The 26,484-nt window shown below is 45.1% G+C and overlaps 1 protein-coding gene across 13 annotated transcripts in view; it reads right to left on the bottom strand.

Annotated features, from left to right (window-relative positions):
- ST6GAL1 (ST6 beta-galactoside alpha-2,6-sialyltransferase 1) overlaps positions 1-26,484 on the bottom strand; it is a 119,617-nt gene that overhangs the window by 3,544 nt on the left and 89,589 nt on the right. For all 13 annotated transcript variants that reach the window (XM_036242560.1, XM_036242562.1, XM_036242559.1 and 10 more), the window contains 3 exons: positions 18,209-18,306; positions 3,634-3,732; positions 2,058-2,232 (listed from right to left, as the gene is read on the bottom strand). In XM_036242560.1, the coding sequence (XP_036098453.1) occupies positions 2,058-2,232; positions 3,634-3,732; positions 18,209-18,306 (372 nt within the window). The remainder of the gene's footprint in view (positions 1-2,057; positions 2,233-3,633; positions 3,733-18,208; positions 18,307-26,484) is intronic.

The following is a 26,484-nucleotide window of genomic DNA, read 5'->3' as shown; positions in this document are numbered from 1 at the left end:
ATAGTGTCTGCAGGAAACGGTGTGGAGAGGGCAGACTGTTCCTCCCTCCGCTGGAGGTCGACATCTGGAAGAGGAGCAGCCATGGCCTGTACGGAATGAAGGGCTGTGCTCATCCAGACAGGAGATTGGCGCCAAGGAGGCGGGGCCAGGTTGATGCCCGCAGGGAGGCAGTTTAGACGCAGAGATGCAGACCCGGCAAGAGACAGGAGACTGCTGCTACCACCCACACCTGTCCCCACCTGGCTCAGTCCTCAAGTGCAGGACACGTCCTTCTCTGGGCCTCGGGTACTTCCTCTGCCCTAACAAGGTGATCTGCCGACCTCCTCCCACACAGGCCGTTATTGTTAGGATGCAATGAGATCATGGTCTAAGGCCCCTTTGTCAACCACAAACACAGGGAATCTTGGTGATGGAGCAGTTCCCACTAACCGCAAAACTATACACTGCTAACAGCAACTTCGTTCCTGAAGAATCAGATATGAGGAAAGCCCTCCCTCTGCCCCCGGCTGCCCCTGGTCCAGTGGGAGAGAAAGGATACCTCTGTGACTAAGGGAGGTAGGCACAGCAGGAGTGCGCCTAGAGATTGTGGGAAGGAGCACTTCCTAGGGGAGAGAGCTCAAGTAAACCTCCCAGAGCGCTGGTGTGGGGCTGGTGTGGGGTGGCGGGGGCCACGGCCAGGAGGGAGGGGAAGGGGGGAGAACTGGGGGTGGAGGGAAGAGCCTGGCAAAGGCAGGCAGTAAGAGCAACAAGAAAGGATGTTCCCCATGCTGCTGCCCAGCTGTTCCTGCTCAAAGGGGCTCCAGGATGAGCCCCAAATGCACCCATTCAGAAGTTGAAGAGAAAGATATGAGATGTGAAACTGAAAGAGCCCCAGTCTCTTTCTGTAAAGAGGTCCTCTGATATTAAACACGTATTTGTTCATTTACTCAGAGAACATTTTCCGCAGGGCTGTCTGGTGCCAGACCCACAGAGGACAGTCAACCACCGTCCCCACCCTGAGGGAGTTTGCAGTCTGACAGGGGAGGCCATCGTCCCCACCCTGGGGGAGTTTGCAGTCTGACAGGGGAGGCCATCGTCCCCACCCTGGGGGAGTTTGCAGTCTGACGGGGAAGTGGACAGGCAAATTACACAATGGTGAGCAGCTGGGGCCACTGGTGGAACGTGGCCGCCTCAGGCACCCAGAGGAGGAAGCTTTCCTTCCTGGGCACACATGAAGCTCAGAACCTCGTGGACACTGCCCATGGTCCAGCCAAACTTACAGCAGAAGGGAGGGCGGACAGCCATCCATGGGGCCAAGAGGACTGGAGAAAGTGTGCAGCCAGCCTCCAGGGCCCTCTGCTGGCCCAGCCCAGCCCAGCCCAGCCCAGCTCACCCCCATCAGCTCCCACAGCTTCCGAACCCCGCCCAGCTTCACCACTCATTCTCACAGGGCCACAACTAGGGTGAACGATGTTTTTGAATTTTGAATAATGTATTGTTGATTCTTCCTTTATCCTCAGATTTCAATATGACTCAGCATGATATAATTACTGATCCTGTCTTTAAAATTTTGATATTTCATTCATCATGAAATTTTGCATTAACCGTGATTTTTAAAAGATAGTGTATTAAAATACTACCTTGTTACTGAATTGCTTGCACCCTTTAAATTGTGTGCTTGCTCAGCCAATGTCCCGCCCCCCTGTGTTCCCGCCTCCCCTCTTGTCTGAGATTTTCGCTACTCCAGCTCCACTGCCAAATCGGCCGCTCACAGGCCTGACCCAAAGCGACTCCTCCACGAAGCTCCGGGACTGTCCACCTGGATGGGGTCCTCTCCTGTGGCACCAGGATGGTGGCTCCCTCCTGGCACAACCTGAGTGAACTCCCCACTGAACACCCCAAAGAAAAAGGAGTCTATCTTATCCATCTCTGTATCTCAGCTGGAATCGTCATAGTGTGCAAACCCAGCAAAAACCTAGCAATTGTGTGGTGAACAAATGAGTGAATGAAGAAGACCCCAGAAATCTAATCTCTTCTAGAAACAAACACGAGAGGTCTTTCCCCAGACGTGGACTCACCGAGCATCCCAGAGGACGGGGGGTTTGGCTGAATCTCCTCTGGGGAGATTTCTTGAATGATGTCCCACAACTCCCAAGGCATCTGGGGTTTGAGGATGTAAAAGGGCTGGTCAGGATGTAGCTTACGATAGCTCTTGTAGTTGTCAAAGAATTTGTAGTCGGGATTCTGGTACCACTGAGAAAGAAGGGAATGATTTGTGTCAAGGAGGGGAGTGTGCTAGGGCCTCGGCTGCCCCCAGGCCGCCATCCTCCTCTGGGGACACGGGGAGGCAGAGAAGGAACAAGAAGATCCCTGAGGCATGGCCCCTTCCTTGGAGCAGATTCCAGACTTCTCCACATCACAGCTCTCACTTGACAGAGGGGGAGCCAGCGTGTTGCTTGTGCTCACAGGGAATTCTGAGCTTGGTGACCCTGGAACAGCTTCAGACTTCAAGATCATAGGATCTGGGAACAGTATCAGTGCTGAAAGGGGCCTGTGGCACCATCTAATCCCAGTCTCTCTCTCTCTCTCTTTTTTTTCTTTATCCTCACTCGAAGACACTCTTCCATATTTTGTTCAGATAAGAGTGGGCGGGGGAGAGAGAGAAACATCGACGTGAAAGAGACACATCGAGTGGCTGCCACCCACATGACCCACCAGGGCCGGGGACAAACTGCAACCGAGGAACGTGCCCTCAGCGGGAACCGAACCCGGGTCTCTCTGGACCGCAGGCCGACACTCTAACCGCTGAGTCAAACCGGCCAGGGCCCCACTCTCATTTTTAACAAGACGAAAACTGGAACACAGCTTGTCACATTTGTGAGTTCCGAGTCTCTGTCCTGACCTAGGAAACCTTCAGTTTTGAGTTAGCTCAGTGCGAAGCTGTGGACACTGAGGGGGTGAGGGCGCAGAGGAACCCCCGAGCCTGTCAGCTATTGCTGTGTCCAACCCAAAAGTTCAGGGTCCCAAGAACAGGGTTCTCTGTCCCTCCTAACGCCAGTCTCCAGTGGCCACTGCAGCCCACACCAGAGAAAGATCAACTGCCACGCATGACAACCGTGAGAAGACCATTCCGGAGGGGCCGAGAAGCCGGCAGGCCGGGCACTCCTGTCTTCTTCCCTGAACAAGCTGATGTCCCAGATCTGTTCCTTTGCTGAGGAAATCAAGTCCTGGAGCAGGTGGCTTCCCCTCCACATTCGTTTTTCCCTCGATGAAATGGGAAGCACCGCGCTTTTCTACTTCCTTGTTATGAGACTGAAACGAGAAGTCTGGAAACTGAAAGTGTGCTGGTAGAACTTGCAGGACCAGTGTCCGTTCCTGCTGATGCTCGTCAGGAACAATCTCCTTGCCAGACGCTGAGAGGAGCCACCGTTCCTCCTGACACAAGCCAGTTAGGAGACCTACAGATGGCAATGCGGACAGAGCACGGAGGGCACCGGAATAGGACAGAGGTGCTTCTGAACGGCCAGTCCAGAGGACGCAGGGTGCCTGGAAACAGCAGTGCTCGGGATGGCCAGGTCGGCCACGACGTGAACAACCCGGGAACTCGGGAAAAGCTACCGGCAAGCAGGAGGCCCGGCCCTCCTCCGCACTTACCTTGGGGATATCTGAATGGTAAACAGACGGGTCCCACACAATTAGGATTCCTTCACTGTACAAACTGTCTTTGAGGAAGCGCTCTTCTGTGGTGACCAACTGCAGGAAGAAACACAAGCTGTCACCTGGACATTTACATGTGAATGTTTGAATTGGACCACATCCCAAAGGCCAGCTGTGGCCTCAGAGCCGCGGAGCTCCCGAGTCTCCGTGCAGCAGTGAGGGGAAGGCAATACCGGACTGTGTGGCCCTGAGAGGGCATCTTGTCCTCACTGATCAGCCACAGAGCAGAAAGGGGTGCACTCGGACTTTGAGATCACTGGGGTGAGGGTACGGTGAAAATGGCTTGAGGTTAGTCCCCCACAGTTACACCTCAGGGGGGGCCAAAGGGATGAGGTTTAAGGTCAGATTCTCATATAATCAAAATAATCTCGGGAAATCCTTTTCATTGCCTATAAAGTCCAGTACTCAATATTTATACATCATGATGGAGACAGACACAGTACCTCTCACAAGCCCAACACAGCCAGTGATTTCTGCAGTTGTCTGTGGTTGAGTACCAAATGAAGTCACCAGACTGTGTGCAGTGGCCATGGTATGTGCAAAAACATGCATCTCTAAACACGAGAATCTCACTAGTTTGGTAACCTGCTGGAGACCAGTCACAGCTCCTCCGTGTCCCCCCACCACACCCCCCCAGCTCCCAGACTGGCCTGTGTGCGGCAGTTAGAGCCGGCTGGGAAAATGTGACTATCCTGAGTCCTGGGACAATTGTGCCGGACCAATTCTGCAAAATGTATGAACATTCTTCAAAAAGTAGTATATGTAGACTTTGACTCGGTAGTTTCACTTGTTATGGTGTTTATCTTAAGAGAATCTAAATTCGGGGAGAAAAGTCTGCATAGCGATGTTCATTAAATCTAACATCAGAAGAGAGTGGGGGCAGCAGGTGAAAGATGCTAGAACTGGACACAGAGAGACCTGAGTTCAGTGCTCGGCTTTCCAGCCAACTTATCTGGCAACGATGAGCGAGTGGGGCAATCGCCCTAGGCCTTCACACTCACCGGACGGGGTACAGGAGTGAACGAGAAAGACAGAAACAGGGCCCCAGAGGTTTACAGTGCAGAAAGCCAGGTCCCTCTTAAGAACCCCAAAACTGACATATGAGACCAGCTGCCAGACATTCACCTTAAAACGCAGGTGGCAGATGGTGTTGCCCAGGTATAAACTGAGAGGAACAAATGACTGGGATGAAAGCAAGAGTCACAACAATCCGTCCCCACCTCAGCCACTCCCCATCACGAGGGCGGAGACCTCACCAGGGTCACGGCAGTGGCTGCAGAACAACCAGAATAGAATCCTGTTTCTTCAGTATATCTTTGAGACAAGAAATATGGCTGGTGGGCCCACCTTGGCCAGGGATTATGCAATTGCACAGGGTGCCAGGGTGAGGGTGGCCATGAGGTGAGTGACTGTTAAGGAACAAAGAACAGGCCAAGTCAGGGGAGCGTGAGGGCAAGAGGGAGGCCATCCCAGAAAGAAGGAACAACATATGCAAATCACAACACGTGCAGGTGTGAGGTTATGTGGCAGAGGCTGCTAGGTGTCACCCGATATTCATCTCTCTTCCTTAGTAACGAACACTTCTGACGTTTACTTCAAAACAGGGCTAACTAAAATAAAGATACAAAATAATCCTGAATGTAAGCCGTAACTGAAGAACTATTTAAAATAAATAAATCAAAAGAATAGAAAAATTAAAATATAATAAAATCAAGACTACCCGAAATAAAAATTTCCCAGTCTCTCTTACAGGTAAAATTCTGACCAAAGATGTGTAAACAAGTGTGACTTTCAGGAAGTGTCCTTAGAGGTAGGGTTATGCCATTCCTGTTCCTTCCTCCTTCCTGCTGGCTGAAAGTGGGTGTGATGGCTGGAGCTGGAGTAGTCATATTGGACCATGAAGTAGAAGTCACATGGCAGAATAGCAAATACACAAGGTAGTAGGACCCTCAGTTCCTGACACTCTGGGACACCATACCAGATCTGGAATGTCCACCTCTGGACTTCTTTTATTTACATGAGAGAGAAATACATGTTTATCTTATTAACCTAGTATTTATTAAGTGGTAGGCAGAGTGTTCTTGTCACTTGCAGCCCAACATAATTTTAGTTAGTAGAGTGAGTAGCTTGTTTGGGAATTTCAGGCTGCCCAGGTATGGCTAGGATACACTGAGAGAGCTGGAAGGGATCAGAGAAATTTAGGCAGAGGCCATTCAAGGAAACTTCTAGGTTCTTCAGTAGTGTATGGCAAAAGTAAGGCTTTTAACTGGGAAGGGTCTAAACAGACTAGTCTTCTGGACTAGAGCTTTTAGAGGAAAGGAGACCAGATAACCCAAGTAGGAGAATAGTGAAGAAGAGTTACAACTGTCAGTTGTAGGCTTGCAGACTAACTGGGTGTTAAAAGTAAAGAAAAAAGGGGTCAAAGGGTTCTCCTGGACCTCAAGCCGTTTCCTAAAATGAGGACACAGAAAGAAAAGTAACCGGTACGTGCCTGTAGGGGTTTTGAAGTTCACCGATGAGAAACTGGTCTAGAGTCCCGCAGCTGAGAGGCCATAGGAAACAGGAATGGAACCCACATCTTCAACTGTAAGCACTGTCCTCTTCCTATGGGGACTCTGTAACTCACAGCACAGGCACCCAGTGCTGTCGTCCAAAGGCAGAGTAGGCATACAGGCTGGTGGGGCTTTGCGAGACTGAGCTGGTGACAGGGAGGCCCAGGGGACGGCGGGCTTGCCTCCCTCCCACTATTCTGCACGCGTCTTCCAAGACAAAATTCTACAGCTTCACTCCCACCCCATCCCATCCACCTGCCCCAAACAGCTGGCATATTGAAAGCACAAGTTTTTTCTTGAGCTCTGCTTCTTTCTATGTAGAGTACTGAGGCCAGGTGATTTATGGTACTCAGGATTCGAGGTAACTGGGGTTTTTACAAATGTCTCCTCTTGCCATAGCCCCTCTCTGACAGTTTTCTTACTATACGAAGCAGGAGGCCAATGACAGCAACTTCTGGCACCCTGAGACCTTCCCAGGATCTATGGCTCCACTGTCCTCAAAAATCTCAAGAGAGATGCATAAAGTGTTCTCCTTTACATCAAAGGATGACAGCAATGATAACAACAGATGCCCTTTATTGATGCTTATTCCAAATTATCTCAGTTCATTTTCATGATAGCCCTAGGAGGCTATTATTAATATGCCCATTTTTATAAACAAGAAAATAGAGATGCTAAGTAACTTGCCCAACCCAAGTGAGCAGGTAAGCTGGGGAGTCTGAATTAGAGCCCCTTTGCCTGGCACTGGAGCCCACACTTCTAATCTGCACAGTGCACTGCTTCACCCAAGGAGGTAGGATGGGACACCCATGGCTCTTGCAAGGAAACAGCAAAGAAAGCATGTGATGAGTGGCATGGAAGTGTCATGAGAACTTTGCTCTTTGGCTGAGTTGTCGTGTGTCACAGCTGGAGGATTCTTGGGGGCCTAGGTCCAAATCCATCATTTTCAGATGGGTAAACTAAGGTCCAGAGAGAAGAGAGACTTCTGAGGTTTCAAGGTGAGTTTGAGGTAGAATCAGGACCAGAGGTCAAAGTGTCTTTTCTATTCCCTCAGGGCTACATTCATAAACCACAAGATGCTCAAACAAGCCAGCACACTATCCGGATGGGGCCATCCTCAGTTCTCACAGTACCGAGAGGGAAAATGATCATTCACTTGAGCTTCTTGAGGTGAATGAAAAAGTAACTCATAATGCTGAGAAGAGGTGGAGATAAATGCTAGTTTTATCCAGAAGGAGAAACAGAAAGTGGCGAGGCTGGGATCTGGTGGACAGAATGGGGAGAAGCCGCAAGCAACCCTCAATCTTAAATAGATATGGCTCTGAACTTCCTACATTAACTCTGGCAGTCCTTCGTGTGAGATTCAAAGAGTTACTAAAAAAAAAAAAAAAAAAAAAAGCCTCAAAACTGATCAGGGAATTGGGATACTACTGTGAGTCTAGCTCACTCTGTGGTCTTAGGTGGGTTACTTCCCCTCTCCAGGCCTCAGGTGCCTAATTTCTAGGACACTACCATCCTCTAGGGTCCTGCCCAGGAGACAAGCTGTGCCCAGAGGACATCTCAGTCTGTCATTTTTTTCAAATGCAGCAGAAGGCACTTGAGAGAGAATAAAGCTCCTTGCAAATGCATTTGTACTCACCCACGTTCAGAGTTTGGCCTAGGTTCAGGGATCCTTAGGTGCCGTCTCTCGGCCTGCCAGGATCGGTGCAGCACAATGAAACTACCAGCACACGCTGCTTGGAGTGAGAGGGAGCTTTGCAAGAGAGCAAATGCTCCAGATCTGAGAAGGCAGTCCCATCTATTTGGAGACTGGTTCCCCCAGGTCACAAGTGGATTTATGCAAATTATTTCCTTGAGATGGTGTCTCTGCAAACCATACAGCCTAGCTTTGTCTCTTTTTTTTTTTTTACAGCGGAAAGAGATTTTGAAACTAAAAAATAACAAACACAGACATTCTTGAGTCCTAGGACCAGTTAGTCCACCCATGCAAACCTTATCTTATTCACGTGCAAATGAAGCACTCAATCACATCTGGGCTGGCCAGATAGCGAGAATAACACAAGGTTACAAATCGTCCATCTTCCAACCCCCTAACCCCATACTTGGGGACCTCTGGATGAGGAGAGTAAGTCATTGCCAGAGCGACAGATCCCCAAGGAACATCTGTCAGGAAAAGGCTACACTAAGGAGATGGAGTGTTGCTGTTTTAGCAACCTGTTTAAAGTAACCTTCCAGTCATAAGTAGAAAATGCTCCCTGCAGAAAGTTAGAAAATACAAGAATCTACACACACATCTATCTATATATGAAGAAAATGATGATCACCCATAATTGCATTCTTTAGATATTACTACTGTGACTATGTTGGTTTTTTCCCTGTTACTAACTGAATTGTGTCCACTGTTCCCCAAATTCTTGTGTTGAAGCCCTAACCACCCCCATATGACTATACTGGCCATAGGGTTTTCAGGGAGGTAATTAAGGTTAGATGAAGTCATAAATGTATGACTGATCAGACTGATGTCCTTGTAAGGAAAGGAAGAGACACCAGAGAGCTTTCTCTCTTCCTATGCACACAGAGGAAAGGCCATGGGAAGACAGGGAGAGAAGGCAGCCATGTATGAGGCAGAAAGATCTCAACTTTGACGGCACCTCAATCTTGTACTTGTAGCCCCCAGAACTGTGAAAAAATAAATTACTGTTGTTTAAACCACCCCATCTGTAGTGTTTTGTTACAGCAGGCTTAGTAAACTAATATATCTCCCTGTGTGTGTGCATGTGCGTGTGCGTGTGCGTGTGCGTGTGTGTGTGTGTGTAGATATTGATATATCTTAACTATAGAGTCTAGACTTAGTGGCTTTGTTAAAGCCACACAACAATCCAGGTCAATGCCTTTGTATTCATGCCTCACAATATTTCCAAGCCCCTGAGAGGCATGAACAGGAAGCTCTAAGAACTTATGCAACTGGCCCAAACCACAAAGCTAGGTAGGGATGGGGCTGGGATGCAAATCAAGATCTGTCTGATCTTTTCCCATTGTGCTCGGCAACCTTCAATGTGTGTGTTCTGGCTGCCAGATTTGCAAATTTGCCAGAGTTGCAAAGTGAGTCAGTGCTATAAGAAAACAGACAAAAAGGTTGTCAAAGTCTTGAGTAGATATTAAAAACTACATGGATGCTCTGAGCCTTAAGGGAAGGCCTAACCATTGTGAACTGGACCTGGACAGGAAGTGCTCTGACAGAGAGGGCACCACAAATTGAAACCCCCAACAAACGCCAAATCAGAGAGGCCTGTAATTCTACCCAGCACCACAGGAAGTCATCAAAAGCAGCTATAAAGTATTAGAGGAAGTAAATGTTTGAAAGTACTTAATGTCCAAGCAAAAGAAATTGATAGAATAAGCTATGAAACTTATCCACAAAGAAGTACTGTTCAACTATAATATAGAATGAGAAAGATTTCTGTGAACTGATACGATTTCCAGAAGATATTGGAAAAAAGTAGAGTGTAAAGAATATAGTCCACTATATTTTGTGTAAGAAACGAGAGGAATTTTAAAAATGTATAGACATCTAGCCCTGGCCGGTTTGGCTCAGCGGTTGGAGCATTGGCCTGCGGTCCAGAGAGACCCGGGTTCGGTTCCCGCTAAGGGCATGTACCTCGGTTGCAGTTTGTCCCCAGCCCCGGTTGGTCGTGCGGGTGGGAGCCACTTGATGTGTCTCTTTCACGTCGATGTTTCTCTCTCTCTCTCTCCCTCCCACTCTATCTGTGCAAAAAATGGAAAAATGTCCTCGGGTAAGGATAAAAAAAAAAAAATGTATAGATATCTATTTGTCTCTACAAATAGAAACACAAAAGGATAAATCAGAAAACAATAAAGTTGGCTACCCACAAAAGTGGTGGTGGTTCGGGTGGAAGAAATTTGAGGGGAGTGGCCCTTCTCTGAGTATACCTTTTTGGATAGTTTTGAATTTTGGAAGCATGCTAATATTCTGCATATTTTTTAAAGGGAACAAAAAAGAAAAATCTAAAACTGAAACAAAATGAATACAATTGAATTTCAAATAAATTCAATAATTTCAGTGTACAGAAAGACTAATCCAGGTGATTTAGGTGCATATAATTTGGCTATGTAACCTCAGTCTTGGGTGGGATGTACGACCTCCTAACAAATCCTGAACTCTCTTTAGCAGGTTTGTATTATGTAGAGATATGCAAAGCAATTTGCAAACTATCTTAGATGTATTATAGATATGAGCAAATAGGAAAATGTGCTGAGGTTGTTAGAAGCAGGATTCTCACTGTGAAAGAAGGGCGAATACAAATATAAAATGGAGAAAGCAAGGAAAACCTACCTGTGGATAGAATAAATTTGAAGGTATCAGTCGAGTCTATCATTTCTAAAATAGGCATATTTGCATGTACATACATGTATCTATATAGATGTGCATATACACACATAGGTATATGTATGTATGTATGTAACTGAATGAATACACATGGATACGCATTGTGTATGTACAGGTGTACTTGCATGTGTGTATACATGCATATAATTCCTAGCTCCACCCATTAAAAGGGTGAAAAAACAGACATCTCGCCCTGGCCAGTTTGGCTCAGCGGTTAGAGTGTCGGCCTGCGGTCCAGAGAGACCCGGGTTCGGTTCCCACTAAGGGCACGTACCTCAGTTGCAGTTTGTCCTCGGCCCTGGTTGGGTCGTGCAGGTGGCAGCCACTCGATGTGTCCCTTTCACATCAATGCTTCTCTCTCTCTCTCTCTCTCTCTCTCCCTCCCACTCTATCTGAACAACAAAAAAAAATGGAAAAATGTCTTCAGGTGAGGATAAAAAACACCAAAAAAAAAAACCCAGACATCTCAGTAGGCACAAACACACCTACTGCCCAGGTATTGGTTTCTAATACCATTTTTTATTTTAAAAAACCAGGGCTCCTTGGGAAAAAAAAGATAAATCCCAACGACATGGGCCCGAGGCTAAGGCGACCAGACTCCATTCTCATGTAGGCCTCTTGGCTGAGGCGACTGAATGACTCCGTTTTTATCAATGGACCTTCCTCAGTATCTCTCCAATAATAGGTTAATTACCCCTAGAAGTAAGGAATTTTGCCTAAGATTATAGTTGCCCCACGTGTTGGGAGGCATTTGCAGTTTCCAGTACCAGCAATTGCAGGAATTTGCAGGTATTCCTGAGCCCGGTGAATAATGAAAAAAGAGCCCAATACTCCTGAGACTCTTCATCTACCATGAGAATAAAATCTATAGCTATTTGTGTAGTTAATCGCTCTGCTTGGATTCAAAACATAAACCCTGGACAGGTGGCTCAATTGGTTTTAGTGTTGTTCCATATACCAAAAGGTTGTGGGTTCGATTACCAATCAGGGCACACACCTAAGTTGTGAGTTCAATTCCTGATAGGGTCTTGTATGGGAAGGCAACCAATCGATGTTTCTTTCTTCTCTCTCTCTCCTCTCTCTAGAATCAATAAGCATGTCCTCAGGTGAGGATTAAAAAAAAAAAAAAAACCATAATGAAACTTCTCCTATCTCCCAAAGAAGCCAAAAGGTTACAGCCCAGACTAAAGGTTGATATAGAAATATTCCAAGAGGCCAGGAAAACTGGAGCAGAAGGAGAGAGGCCCAGGAGTTCGGAAACCTCTCTGGGTGAGTTTGTACACCAAGGGCCGGAGTAAGAAGGGGACCCTTACAGGAGGAGAGCATAGTTACCTCCTGCCTTTCATCAACAGGGCGGGAATCACTTACTTGTTATCTCTTGCATATAAGGCATCTGGCTACTCATGGAGGATACTGACCTGGATCTCGCTGCACTGCCTTATGAATAAGAACTTGGGCAAAGGGGAGGTAATGAATTATTTACTGGAAGGTATTTAAGAAACCTGTCTCTGGTCCAAAATACCTTGTGTGTACATTCAGGATAGAATTAACAAAGATAAAATATTAAAAACCCAATAGATAGGCATAAAATGAGCTGGAACATCTTGTTATGCCAGAAGTACAGAAGAGGCTTTTTTTTTTTTTTTTAAATGATGAGGGCATGCAGGCCACAGGGAAATGAGAGCCAACAGCTTGAAGGAACTCCCACCAGCCAAATCTGGGACGATTAGGACACTCAAGTAACTAGAGCTGTAATGTATTTTGAGCCACTGAAAAAAATTAGGAGTCCATCAGTTCTTACCCATATATAGAGACAGAGGAGAGGGGAGGGGAGGGGAAGGAAACTTTATACTCATTGAACAACTCCCCATCTCCCCCTCACCCCAGCCCCTAGCAACCACCATTCTAATATTCAGTCTGTTCCTATAGAACATTACTCGGCCTCAAAAATGAAGAAAATTATACCATATACAACAACATGGATGGACAGTGTGCTAAATGGAATAAGTGAGACACAGGACAAATACTGCATGAGTCCACTTATATGAGGTATCTAAAATAGTCAAACTCATAGAATAAGAATAACACTGCTTTGGCCTACACCTGTACTGCCCTTGTGTGTAGATGAGGGAAGAGAAGGAGGGTCTTTTCTCTTCAACTAAATGGAAGCCCTTTGCCTTCTCTCGCTCTTCCCCCATACCAGGCAGGGTCTCGTGGGAGCTCATTTGCTTGACGGAATGGAATCTGGGCAGCTGGCTGCACCCCTGGTGGATGGGCCACACAGGAAAAGACAGAGCAGCTCTGACATGTTCAAAACCACTTATGACCCTGAGTTTTGAAATAAGCAGAGTCTCAAGTCACAGCTCCCTCTCTGGTTCTGAAAACTACCAGCCACCTAGATTGAGTCTGCTGGCCCTGCATGATACCCAGCATGTCTAAATGTCAGCTCCCCAATCATAATGCCCAAGTCCTACATCAAGGGGGTTCCATCACAATTATCCATCTCACCCGAGCACTCTTTAGATCTGCTATTGATAGTAACCACCCCAACCACCACCTATCCAGACTGTCAGCACTTTGAGAGGGAGAATTTGCAGCTTAAAAGAAAGCTTAGGGGATTTGAAGTGTTGCTGGCAAACAAAGCTAGACCCAAATCCACAGCTAGCACGCACTCTCTGCACTACCCAGAGCAACTCACATAAACTCCTTTTTATTATTAAGTGTATTGGGGTAACACTGGTTAATAACATTATATAAATTTCAGGTATTCAGTCTTTCAAGACAACATCCTTGAGAAGAGGGTCAAAAAGCATAAAGTGAGGGAAGCATTCTAGACTTTGGGCGGTGAACACAACGCATGTCATTTAGACAGTGAATGTATTTAATAAGTGGCAACAGCTGTGATCTCAGGAAAAGCCCCATTAACGTCTGGTTACAGTCTAGTTAGCACGCACCATGGCTTTCGCAGGACCTAGGTTTTTCTCCCCAATCTATACAGGGCTTCTTAGGAAGCCACTGGGCCTTCTTGTCCCATCATCTCCTCCCTCAGGGCTACTGGGCACAGTAGGGGCTCAGCTGAGCACCGAGAAACCTTCTTACCTTTAAAATCAGAACTGAGTTTATTTAAAGACGCACGTTGAGTTAAATATGGTTTTCCTATTGACTCTCCTAACAAGGCCCGACCCATACATGCCTGAATAGATCTGCTGAAACTTCACGGTATGAGACCATACTCTACAAAAAGCTACCTTCTCAATCAGAAAACCACCTTTTTGTTTTCCGTTGCCATGTCTCAGCCCAGGTGTACAAAAGTTTCTCCTGTGCCATGTGGGGTGGGGGACACAGGAAATTATTCTGAATATTAGAGTGGTGGTTGCTGAACCAGCTCGCCCAGTGGCCGCCAGAAGACAGTGCTGTAGGGAGCTGGCGGGGAGGGGGGCGATGAGCGGCCCCCAGGCAGAATTTACCAAAGCAACAGCTATACCCTCAGTGACTTCTGGGTGCCAGCTGCTCTCTGCATGCAGTGGTGGGACTCACTCTACTTGTTCGCAGAAACAGACACCAAACAGCTGGGGTAACCAACCAGGACAAAGACAGAGAAGACAGACCATGAGGAAGGACAATGATAGAAAGGTGGCAGTCACAGATCGGTATCACAGGAAGCACTGTCATGGAGCTGCCTGTGACAAAAGTGTTCAAGGAACAGCCCAGAGGGGTAGTACCACTTATGGAAGGAGAGGAAGGAGGGTCGGTGTGCCTAAGGAGGACTGGGAAAGGCCTTCTGGAGAGTGGACAGCGTGGTCACCCTCCTCTCAACCCTGGCACAGGGAACACAGTGATCTGGAGGCGCAGGCAGAAAATGCCGTACTCTGAAAAACGATGCATTATCTATAGTGCACCCTTTCTTCTCCTCAGATTCTGATTCTGTGGGGGCTGTTTTACAAGTCTGTAAACCGTAGTTAACAGACGTTTACACGATCTTGCCCAGTAGTCTCTACTGACTTCCCCCCTTTTCCTTCCCACCTCACAGAAAGAAGCTTCTTTCCTTTACTCAGAATTTATGCTATTTTGACTTTTCCTCTGAACTAGTTAGAACATCTGCCTGGTTCTCTCATATGAATAAAATAGATTGTTTAACCCATGTCCATGTTTGTATCTATATGAGGGTCGCGTTCTTAATTTTTTTCTTAAAAATTATCCTTAAGCAGATGCCTTCCCCCACTCCCCCCCTGCTGAGTGCCTACCAAGTGGCCCCCAGCCAGTTAACCATCCCTCCTGGGAGACAAGAGGCCCATTTGCCCGGGATTTGGGGAGGCACAGTGATTTCCCAACAGACAAGCTTCACCACCATTTACAGAGCGCTTTTCGCTGCCTACGAGCCTCTGAGTGAAGTGCCCATGCTTAGCACTCTCATTTGCTCCTACAAAGGCCCTGCATGGTAACATTTCTTATTCCCCTTTACAAATAAGGGGGAACAGAGGCTCAGAAACATAAGGCGACTTGCTCCAGTCTCTCACCTAGGAAGTGCTGAGGGAGTAATTTGATCAAAGTCTGTCTCTTAATTTGTAAGCAACCTTACCTTGGTTCTAAAGAGTTCCAGAATCTTTGTGGGATGGAGATTTAGTTCCTCACCATGGAGAGATGCCCAAGAAGCAGGCAGCCCCCCATTCCGAGGGACTTTTCAGACCCGCTCCACACTCGCTCGCTGGATTGCTGCTGCCCACTGATCAGACCACCCTGATCAATGGAGCTCCCTTTCTCTCTGCATTCGCGCTCTCAGCCTCAATGCGGCCAGCATGGCCTGGAAATTCTACTCCATTCCACTGCTTTGCTCCTTCTCCACTGTCCCCAAAGACAATTTCAAACCTTCTTGGCTTAAACCTCCTCTAACACCTCTCTCCCCCTCAGCCTCCCTCCAATTTGCACCCCACTTTGTAGAGAAAACAGAAGCCCTTACATGCTTCCACTACAAACTGCCCCAGCTACACCCCTTCCCATCCGTTTTCCTCTGACTCCCTCCTGCTGGGGTTAATCCTGGGCTGAGTTTGGATCAACCCCCTCCACCTCTTCACTTCTCTCCTCTGTTTGGTATATTCAGTTTCTCCCTCTGTCAACTGGTTTCTCAATTATCGACTGGGTGAATTTCTTTATTGTGATCAAATATACATAAAATGTGCCATTTCACCTTTAAAAAAAAATCCTCACCCGAGGATATTTTTCCATTTATCTTCAGATAGAGTGGGAGGGAGGGAGGGAGAGATGAGAGAGAGAGACAGAGGGAGAGAGAGAGAGAGAGAGAGAAACATCAATGTGAGAGGGACACATTGATTGGTTGCCTCCCATATGATCCCAACCAGGGCCAGGGACCAAACTGCAACCAAGGTACGTGCTCTTGACCAGAATCAAACCCACAACTCTGGTTCACAGGCAGAAGCTCCAAATGCTGAGCCAAACTGGCCAGGGCCATTCACCATTTTTAAGTATATGGCTCAGTAGCATTAAGTACAGTCACATTGTTGTACAACCAGCACCACCATCCACCTCCAGAACTTTTTCATCTTTCCAAACTGAAACTTTGTGCCCATTACACAATAATTCCTCCCTCCCACTAAGCTCTGGAAACTACTATCCTACTTTCCATCTCTATGAATTGACTACTCTAGGTACTTCATGTAAATGGGATCATACAGTATTTGCCCTTTTGTGACTGTCTTCCCATTGACTGTTCAACATTCAATTCTCTCCAATCTAAAAAAATAACAAAATCTGGCCCTGGGTCCCTCGACTCTCTACAGCAATTGCCCTATTTCTCTCCTGCCCTTCAGAGCCAGACTTCTCAGAAGAACCATCCACCTTTTTCTTCCCCCCTCATTCCTGCCACTCAGTCCTCCACACACTCCAGTCTGGCTTCTGGCTGGCTTCAGCGCCCTCCCAAAGAGCTGCTGCTAAGTCACTGGTGGTCTCCATTTTGCTAAAGAGAGAACAATGCTTTTCAATCTTCATTTCAACCAGTGTCTCAGTAGCATCTGGCAGTGCGCTGTTTTCATTCCTCAAAGCCCCGCCTGGGACTCTCCTCTCCCCTCTCTGCACTCCCTCTCATGCTCTTCCAGTCCCACTGGTTCATCGCCACATAGATGCAGACGACTCACCAACTCTCATCTCCAGCCTTGACCTTTCCACTGAACTCCAGTCCAGCCGCCTACTTGACACCTCTTCACAGATACCTAAAAGGCAGCTCAGATCAACCATATCCAGAACCACATTTTTTATCTCTACACCCCTCTCTGACCCTAGCCCTCACAACCCAAAACATTTTCAAATACCTCCACTCTCAGTGACTTCTAGCCAGCCAGTTACACAAGCCAAAAACCCATTACACCTGTGGCCCCTCTTCCTTCACCTCTCACATCCACCTCAACACTAACACCTGTTGGCTGCACACACCAAATAGCTCTCAAACCCAGTTTTTTCTCACATTCGCCTTCACTTCTCTGGAGCAACTAGCAGCATTTCTAGCCCAGGGTGCTCCAAGAGCCTCTGTCTCTCCATCCATGGTAGGGCTTCTGATCAGATGGAAGCCGATGATGTTTACTAAATGCAAGTCTGAAAACATAGATGGATGTTGAGAATATTATGTTAAAAGAAATAAACAGATGCAGAAATTCAAGAAGCATATGATTTGATTTCACTCATATGTGGGATATAAAACTAAAAGAAACAAAAGAACAAATGAACAAAAATTCATAGACACAGACAACAGTATGGGTGGTACCAGAGGTAAAGGGGGTAGAAAAGGGTAAAGGGGATCAAATATATGGTGATGGAAGAAGATTTCACTTTGGGTGGTGAACACACAATGCAATATGCAGATGATGTAGAACTGTACACTTGAAACCTATATAATTTCATTAATCAATGTCACCCCAATAAACATAATAAAATTAAAGGGTGTCAGTGGGGGGGGGGGGAACATCTGTAACAAAAATAAGTTAATTAAAAATAATAATAATAAAAATACTTAAATGCAGCCCCATTGCTTGGTACCTTCTTACCTTCAACCTCATCTTGTACCACATACCCCACCCCCCGGCCCCACACACTCCTCTCTTCCTAGGTCCTCGTGCCCCTGTTCACTTCCACGAGGCCTTACCTACACTGTTGCCTCTTTTTGAAAGGCTCTTGTCTCACCCTTCTTGTCTTCTCCTTCTCTTCCCACACAGCTAAGTATCACCCCCTCCCTTTTCCTGACTTCCTTGATTAGGGAGAATTTCCTTCTGATGGGCGCTGGTAACATCTTGACCCTCTTTTTTACAGTTCTCTATTGCAACTTCAAGTTCCTTTGCATGACTATTTGATTGTATCTCTTAGTCACATGAGAACAAGGGCAAGTCCGCTTCGCTCACCATTGTGTCCTCCACACTCATCTCGGTGTCTGCACACATACGTATTAGAGCAGCTAACATTTACTGACATAAGTGCCAGGCACTTAAGTGCTTTGCGTGGATTTTCTCACTTACTCCTCAAAACCCTATCTGCACAAAAAAATTTTTACCTGAGAGTTCATCAGGCGAATGGTGGTTTTCGTGCCCACATCCTGTTGAAAGTTGGCTGTAGGTGCCCCATTAAACCTCAGGACTGCATCATGATCATCTATAAACCACAAGGAAATAAGGATTGATGAATACACAGAAAGTGAGAAGTTGTGGAGGGAGTGAGGGCAGGAGGAAGGGGAGGGTCAAGAGAATAATATTTCCCGATCCTTATCCCATCATGGTACACAGAAGGAAATGATCATATTTGTATGGTACATCTGGATAAAGTTCATAGACAGAGATAACCACCTGACTGCCCGGCCACTGCAAGGACTAAAGAAGTCCACATCATGGCATTCCTGAAGTCCATTCAATAATAACAGTATGCTTAAGGCACAGTGGAAAAGTGAACAGGACCAGTGGACTCATATTCCAGTTACCAAAGGAACAAAACCAAACACTCTCTTGGTATTACCAGGAGGTCACACTTCTATCACTGTCAGAAAAATTAAGACATAGCTCGGTCTAACCTATAAGTGCAAAGCACCCCATAGCACTCTCGAAAGCTTGCAGTGCCCAGCAAATGGGAGGGATTCACTATGGCATCCAAGACCACGTCCTTAGTGTTCCATTTAGGAATCTGAAACCCAGGAAGAGTCACAAACCTGGTGGTGGCAGAGAAGGGACAGAAGGCCATAGAGCAAAACTAAACCCCATATTTTTTTTTGCTTTCTTTCTTTTAAAAAAAAGCTCTTTGTCAGACACAATGTCCTAAATCCAGCCAAAATCAAACAGACCATCTTTAAAAATCTACTCACTCCCTGGTTCTAGTCCATGCAGCTATTTAAGCAGAGTTTGAAAGACTTGGAGAAGTTGACTGGCATTGACCAATTCATTAGGAGTGAGAATTGATGAATTTTAAGATGTATCCCAACTCTAAGCCTCTGTGATCCTAGGAGAGTTCATCCCAACCTTACTCGATCAAGCAAGTTTGGGCTCACCACTGAAATATGCACATATTTAGAGGTCAGCCCACCCCTCCCTGGTTTTATCTCTCTGCGTGTGGGTTTATTTGGGGTGGTTCTTTATCCACAAAGGTAGCATCAGGAGGAAGTGGGTGGGGTGGGCACTTGGCTCAAAACAAGATGATCTGAAAAGAGAATGCCCACAGAATTAAGGCATGAAAGCCTCCTCCTTTATTTCAATTCTGACATACTTATGAAACCGCCAAGAATCTAGACCTCTCTTTCACAACAACCCTATCCTCAATCTTTGGACAAAATCCTATCATAAGCATTTGAAAGTTGCATGACATGTACACAGCCCAAACTTTATCAGCTTACAGGGCAGGCACACTGAACTACAAACAGAGCAGGAGGTACATCTTTACACAACTCAGATTGCACCAAGTTTTATCAGGATCCATCCCTGGTTTCGCAGGTCACTAGCAGTAATCACACTAGAAATGCAGATCCATCCAAAATTTCACTTAGTCAACTTTCTTTTTTCACAGATGATAAATGAATAACCTGAGGGTCCCAGTAGAAAAGAACGACAAGCTCAAATGGAGTATTAATCAAGAGTTGATTAGTAAAAGGACTATTTACACAGTTGTAGGTAAACTTCAAGGAACTCAGCAAGGAATGGAGATAGCAGGGAGCCAACACTTCCCTAACAGCTAATGTGGCAATAGGGGCAGAAGGCCACCTGTTGAGAACTGTGGACTTTAGAATACAACTACTGCTGATGTCCTACCAACAACAACAAAATCAGCACCCCAACCTCTCTTTCCTTTTTCCTGCTGATTTCTAGGCCCTGAAGGGGGAAAAGGGAACAACCGGGGTCGAGGTAACTCTGCCAGGAGAGACCCTGGGGGACAGACAGACTGACCTGTCTCTCCTTCTTCTCAGTTTCTTCCAGCGCCTTATTGTCCATCCCCAAATAAATGCCAGAGGGTGAGGAAGCCCAGATGACACAGTACCAGATTTCACTTTCCCAGGTCACAGAGTCAGATAGAAGAGTAGAGTGGATTTAGAAGGGCAGAAGCTGCACACTCAGCACAGGAGGCTGAGAATAGGGCCTTGGTGTGCACCATAAGAAAGAAGAATTTTTTGTTCATTCAACAATTACTAATTAAGCCCCTACTCTCTGCCAGGCATAGTTCTAGGTGCTGAAGACAATGGTTGTGAGCAAGAAAGACAAAGTCCTTGCCCATGGAGATCTAATAATCTACTGCAAGGACATAAACAGTAAAGGAGCACAACAACCTATACTCAAGATAGTTACCGACTGTAATTAATACTATGACATAGATAAACTGAGCTGTGTAACAGAGACCCTGAGAAATCTCCTTCAGATAGGGTGATGTTTCAGGCAATGCTTCTAGCTGAGATCCAAAGGGTGGCTGGGCCTGGGAAGGGCCCAGGTAAGTGCATTTCTAACCAGATGATGTAACGGTGTGAGGACCCAAAGAGAATAAGGAGTTGGCTGGAGACCAGTGATGGCGAGGCAGAAGAATAAAAGATGAAGTTAAAGAGGTTGGCAGGAATCAGATCATGCAGGCTATAGAGGCCAGGTATAAAGTTTGGATTTTATTCTAAGAAAAAAAATAAATCATAGGCAACTTTAAAACAGGCCGCTAAGCCCAGCTGGTGTGGCTCAGTGGGTGAGCATCAACCCATGCACCAAGAGGTCGCCAGTTTGATTCCCGGTTAGGGCACGTGCCCAGGTTGTGGGCCTGATCCCCCGTGGGGGGCATGCAGGAGGCGGCCAATCGATGTTCTCTCTCATTGATGTTTCTATCTCTCTCTCCATCTCCCTTCCTCTCTCTCTAAAATCAATAAAGAAAAAAAATTTTTTTAATAAAAAAAACACAGGCCACTAAATTGGGCTTATAAGGAAAGAGGACAAAATCTTTGTCAAACTGCTCTTTGCTACTGAAGGCTTAAGAGCTTTAAAACTCAGAAGGAACCCCAAAGATCCCACCAAAATGACTAGAACTGAAAAATAAATTCAGTAAAGTAGCAGGATACAAAATGAATATCCAGAAATCAGTTTTGATATCCAGAAATCAGTTTTTATACCCCAAAAATGAACTATAAGAAAGGGAAACTAAGAAAATCCCATTTACAACTGCTTAAAAAAAAAACCTATAAATAAATTTAACCAAGGATGTAAAAACCTGTACTCAGAAAATTATGACACTGAAAAAAATACAAGTAAGTGGAAGTATATATAATGTTCATGGATAGAAAAAAGAACATCATTAAAATATCCCTACTACCCAAAGCAATCTATAGATTCAGTGCAATTTCTATCAAGATACCAATGACGTATTTCACAGAATTAGGAAAAATATTACAAAAATGTATATGAAACCACAAAAGACCCTGAATTGCCACAGCAGTCTTATGAAAGAAAAACATCAACCTACACTACAAGGCCACAGTAATCAAAACAGCATGGTTCTGGCATAAAAGCAAACATATAGATCAATGAAACAGAATAGAGAGCCCATAAATGTACCCATGCTTTTATAGTCAATTAATATTTGACAAAGGAGGCAAAAACATACAGTGGGCTAAATATAGTTATTCAATAAATGGTGTTGGGAATATTGGGCACATACTTGCAAAAACATGTAACTAGACCACCTTCTTACACCATACACAAGAATAAACTCAAAATGGATTAAGAGTTAAATGTTAGACTCGAAACCATAAAAATCCTAGAAGAAAACATAGGCAGTAAAATCTTGGACATTTCTCATAATAATATATTTTTTTTCTAATATATTGTCTTGGGCAAGGGAAACTAAAGAAAAAAGTAAACAAATGGAATTACACCAAACTGAAATGTTTTTGCATAGTAAAGGAAACCATCAACAAAATTAAAGGACATATTCTCTAATACATCTGATAAGGGGTTAAATGCCCTGGCCAGTTTGGCTCAGTGGTTGGAGCTTTGGCCTGTGGACCAGAGAGTCCCTTGTTCGGTTCCCACTAGGGGCACATACCAAAAACAAAACAAAACAAAAACACAGAATTTATACAGAACTTATAAAACTCAACACATACACATAAACCCCAATCCAATTAAGAATTGGGCAAAGGACCTGAATCAACCCTTCCCAAAGATGGCCAGTAGACATGAAAGGATGCTCAATGTCACTAATTATCAGAGAAATGCAAATTAAAAGCACAATGAAAAATCACCTCACACCTACCAGAATAGCGATCATCAATATATCAACAAATAACAAGTGTTATGGAGGATGTGGAGAAAGGGAACCCTTGTGCACTGTTGGTGGGAATGCAGACTGGTGCAGCCACTGTGGAAAGGAGCATGGAGTTACCGCAAAAAAAATTTTTTAAATAGAACTGCCTTATGACCCAGCAATTCCACTTCTGGGACTATATCCAAAGAAACTTAAAACACAAATTCAAAAGAATATATGCACCCCACTCTGGCCAGTTTGGCTCAGCGGTTGGAGCATTGGCCTGCGGACCAGAGAGTCCTGGGTTAAGTTTCCGCTAGGGGCATGTACCAAAATATATATATATATATATATATATATATATATATATATTCCTATGTTCATTGCAGTGTTATTTACAATAGCCAAGATTTGGAAGCAGCTCAAGTGCCCATCAGTAGATGAGTGGATACAAAAGCTGTGATACATTTACACAATGGAAAACTATTCAACTGTAATAAAGAAGGAAATCTTATCTTTTGCTACAGCATGGATGGACCTGGAGAGTATTATGCTAAGTGAAATACGCCAGTCAGAGAAAGACAAGCACCATGTGATTTCACTTACACATGAAATCTAATGAACAAAATTAATTAACAAAGTAGAGACAGACTCATAGATACAGAAAACAGACTGTTAGCTTTCAGAGGGGAGGGGGTTGGCGTCTTGGTGAGAAGGGTGAAGGGATTAAGCAAAGAATAAAAAAAAGACTCATGGACACAGACAACAGTAAGGTGATTGCTAGAGGGAAGAGGGAGGGAGGAGGTAGAAGAGGATAATGGGGGTAGAAATGGTGATGGAAGGAGACTTGACTTCGGGTGGTAAACACAATACAATATATAGATGGTGTATTGTAGAATTGTATACCAGAAACCTATATAATGTCATTAACCAATTGCACCCGAATAAATTAAATAAAATTGTTAAAAAACCTCAAACAGCACTCCAGGAAATCACCAGGAGAAATCCATAGATACTGGGATGCCAGCCTTGCAAGGAGGAGGGCCGGAGAAAACACCCTTCTCTTTAACTTAGCATTAGTAAGCAGGAAAAGATACAAATTAGAAAAGAAGCAATGCACCATTATGTGCACAGGACACAACTGTATGCCCAGAAGATTCAACAGAATCAGCTCATTAGTAAACTCATGAATACATCAAATCACTGCCTCCAGGTATAGTAACGAAATAGCTAGAAATTATGATCAAGGGACTTTTAAAACAATTTGGATCAAATATATTTTATATTTTCAAATTAGCTTAATGAATCTATAACCATTGTGGAAGACTACATTCTGACTCTGGTTAGGGAAATCAGACCTATAGGTCAGTGAAAGGGCTAGTAACATTTTAAAGGGTAAAGGTAAAAGCTTGCAAAAGGTGGAAACTGGAAACGGTGAAAAATGTGTTGCTTGCATGACCTTTGCTCAGCCTTTTGTTGAGTGTGGATAAGGATTATCTGGATTATCCGCAAGGCAATGGATAACCCAGCAGATGCTGGACAAGATACCATACCAGTCCTACTGCAAAGTGGACACTGGGCCAGACAGAGTACACCAGCAGGAACTGCCGGAAGCTAAAAGTAGAGTATATAACCAACACCCCAACCCTGATTCAAGGCTGAACCCTTTTCAGCTCAGCCCACCTGCACCCAGGAGCATGCAATAAAGCCATTTTGCTCTATGTTGGCCTTCTGTTGTGGATGTGATCTCCCACCGGCTCAGACCTTTTAGTCAGGGTTGGCAAACTATGGCCCACAGGCCAAATCTGACCAGTCCTCTATTTCTGTCAAGTTTCATTGGAAAACCAAAAATATTTACTCTCTGGTCCCTTAGAGAAAAAGTTTTCTGAGCCCCAACATAAACAATCATGCTCTCTGAGGTTCTCTCTTTTTTTTTTTTTTCCCTCTCTTTTTTTCATGGTATGTGCCCCTAGTGGGAATTGAACCGGGACTCTCTGGTCCGCAGGCCAATGCTCAACCACTGAGCCAAACTGGCCAGCGCTGAGGTTCTCATTCTAAGGGTGTATTCTCAGTCCTCGCTCTGCCAAAGAACTCCACCTGCCCCGACTCCATGCCCCTTGGACAGACCTACTCTTTCCACTACTGCTGCTCAGACAGGCCTGGTCCATCTCACCTGGTTATGGCAGTAGCCCCTGATCAGGGAGAGATGGTATAGCAGTACCCACAGAGAAGTGAGATCTCCCCAAATGTCCACGATCCCATCACTCACTTGCTCAAAGGCCTTTTAGGTCTCTCCATGACTTAAGAAATAAAACCCAAAGTCCTTCTTGTGACCTTCAACAGTCTCTAAGAGCTGAGCTCTGGCCTCATTCCTCAGCCCTCTAGAGCCAGCAAGAACCCACAGCTCAGCTACACAGCATTATCTATGATGCCCAAATGCACTCTGCACTTTTTCCCATGCAGCCCTTGTTTCCTTTGTTTTTCCTCAACTGGAATGCTCTTCTTCTTTCCTCTAGGAGAACAAGTAAGCAAGAATATCCAGGGACTTTTCTTAACCCAACAAGGAATACATCGTACCAATGTTTATTACAAATCCAGAGTCACTATGAGGCACAAGGGCTGAAGGGCTAAGTATGAGGGCCTTTAAGTCAATGATCAGGGTTCAAGTCCCAGTCTGCTGTTAACCGGTTGTATAGCCTCTTCAGGCTTCAATGCTTAGCCCATCAGTAAAATGGGAACAGCGAACTTATCTACCTCCCAGTATTGCTGGGAAGATGAAAAGAGCAAGCAAGGCATGTTAGGTACACAGCTGGTGCACAGTAAGCATCATGTCTATTGGTTATAATATTTTGTTAAATATGCTATTGTTTGAAATGAAAATCCAAACAAATCTAAGATACTTTACATAGATACCTATCAAAAATAATTGAAAATGACTGAGCACCCCATTGGCTGCTAGAGACACAGTACATTATTACAATCCCTCTGGCAAACAATTTTGCAATGGACAAAAAAAAAAGAGCCATAAAACTTATGTTACTTTGGTCTTCTAGTCTCATTCCTGAGGATATTTCCCCATGAGAGGGCAGGGACAGTCACTGATATTATTTACCCCCAAACTGTGTCAACATGCTATTGGTAAGAGCACATCATTTGAAACCATCTGATATGTTCAATAGCTGGGAATAGACTAGACAAATCCCAGGCATAGTGGAAAGGCTGTGGGCCTGGCATGCTGCCTGGTACTCACAGGCCTTCAACAAAGGGCCTTTCCTTTCCCATTTCTCTTTGTATTCTTTGTTCCTATTTAGTATTATTGAGAAATCCATGAATGAATAAAAGAATAAATGAATGAATTCCTTAAAATATGTATTACACTAAATGCCCAGAGGATATATCCTTTATAAGGCAGAACACTTGAAGACTAACATGCAATTTTTTTATGTCTCAGGATCAAAGTTCTTCCATAGAATACATATTTAAATTTATAACTACAGTCTATAGAAAGAGATTTTTTTTTAAATTTTTTTTCTCTATTGATTTTAGAGAGAGAGGAAGGGAGAAGGAGAGAGAGAGATGGAGACATCGGTAAGAGAGAACATCAATCGGCCTCCTGCATGCCCCCTCACTGGGGGTTTGGCCCACAACATGGACATGTGCCCTGACTGGGGATCGAACCCACGACCTCTCAGTGCATGGGTCAACGCTTAATCACTGAGCCACACCAGCTGGGCAAAAGATATTATTTTAATTCATGTTGGTTAAATCACATCAAACTTTTATGGAGTGCATAAAAATAAATAGCATATTTCCAATTCATGAAAGTATCAGACTCTGCCTTCAACTTCAACACAATCCCAGCCAGGCAGACACTGATAATTTGCCATGAAGAAGAAGATCCGCTAACACCTAGAATGTTCTAAATATTACCACGATAGAGCAAAAATGGGGAAGAAAGAAAGAAATTGAGTTCCATTATGGATGAACAAAATCAATCACAAGTAGTTTCTAGAAAACGCAGTCCAAAAGAAACCAAAAAAGCAAAAGCAGAGGTGAGGCTGGTTATCTTGGCAGCGTTTA

This window comes from Molossus molossus, unplaced genomic scaffold (assembly GCF_014108415.1).
Source record: "Molossus molossus isolate mMolMol1 unplaced genomic scaffold, mMolMol1.p scaffold_m16_p_5, whole genome shotgun sequence".
Taxonomy (NCBI): Eukaryota; Metazoa; Chordata; class Mammalia; order Chiroptera; family Molossidae; genus Molossus; species Molossus molossus.
Note: the sequence above shows the minus strand (reverse complement) of the source record. Positions and strands in the feature narration are given on the sequence as shown.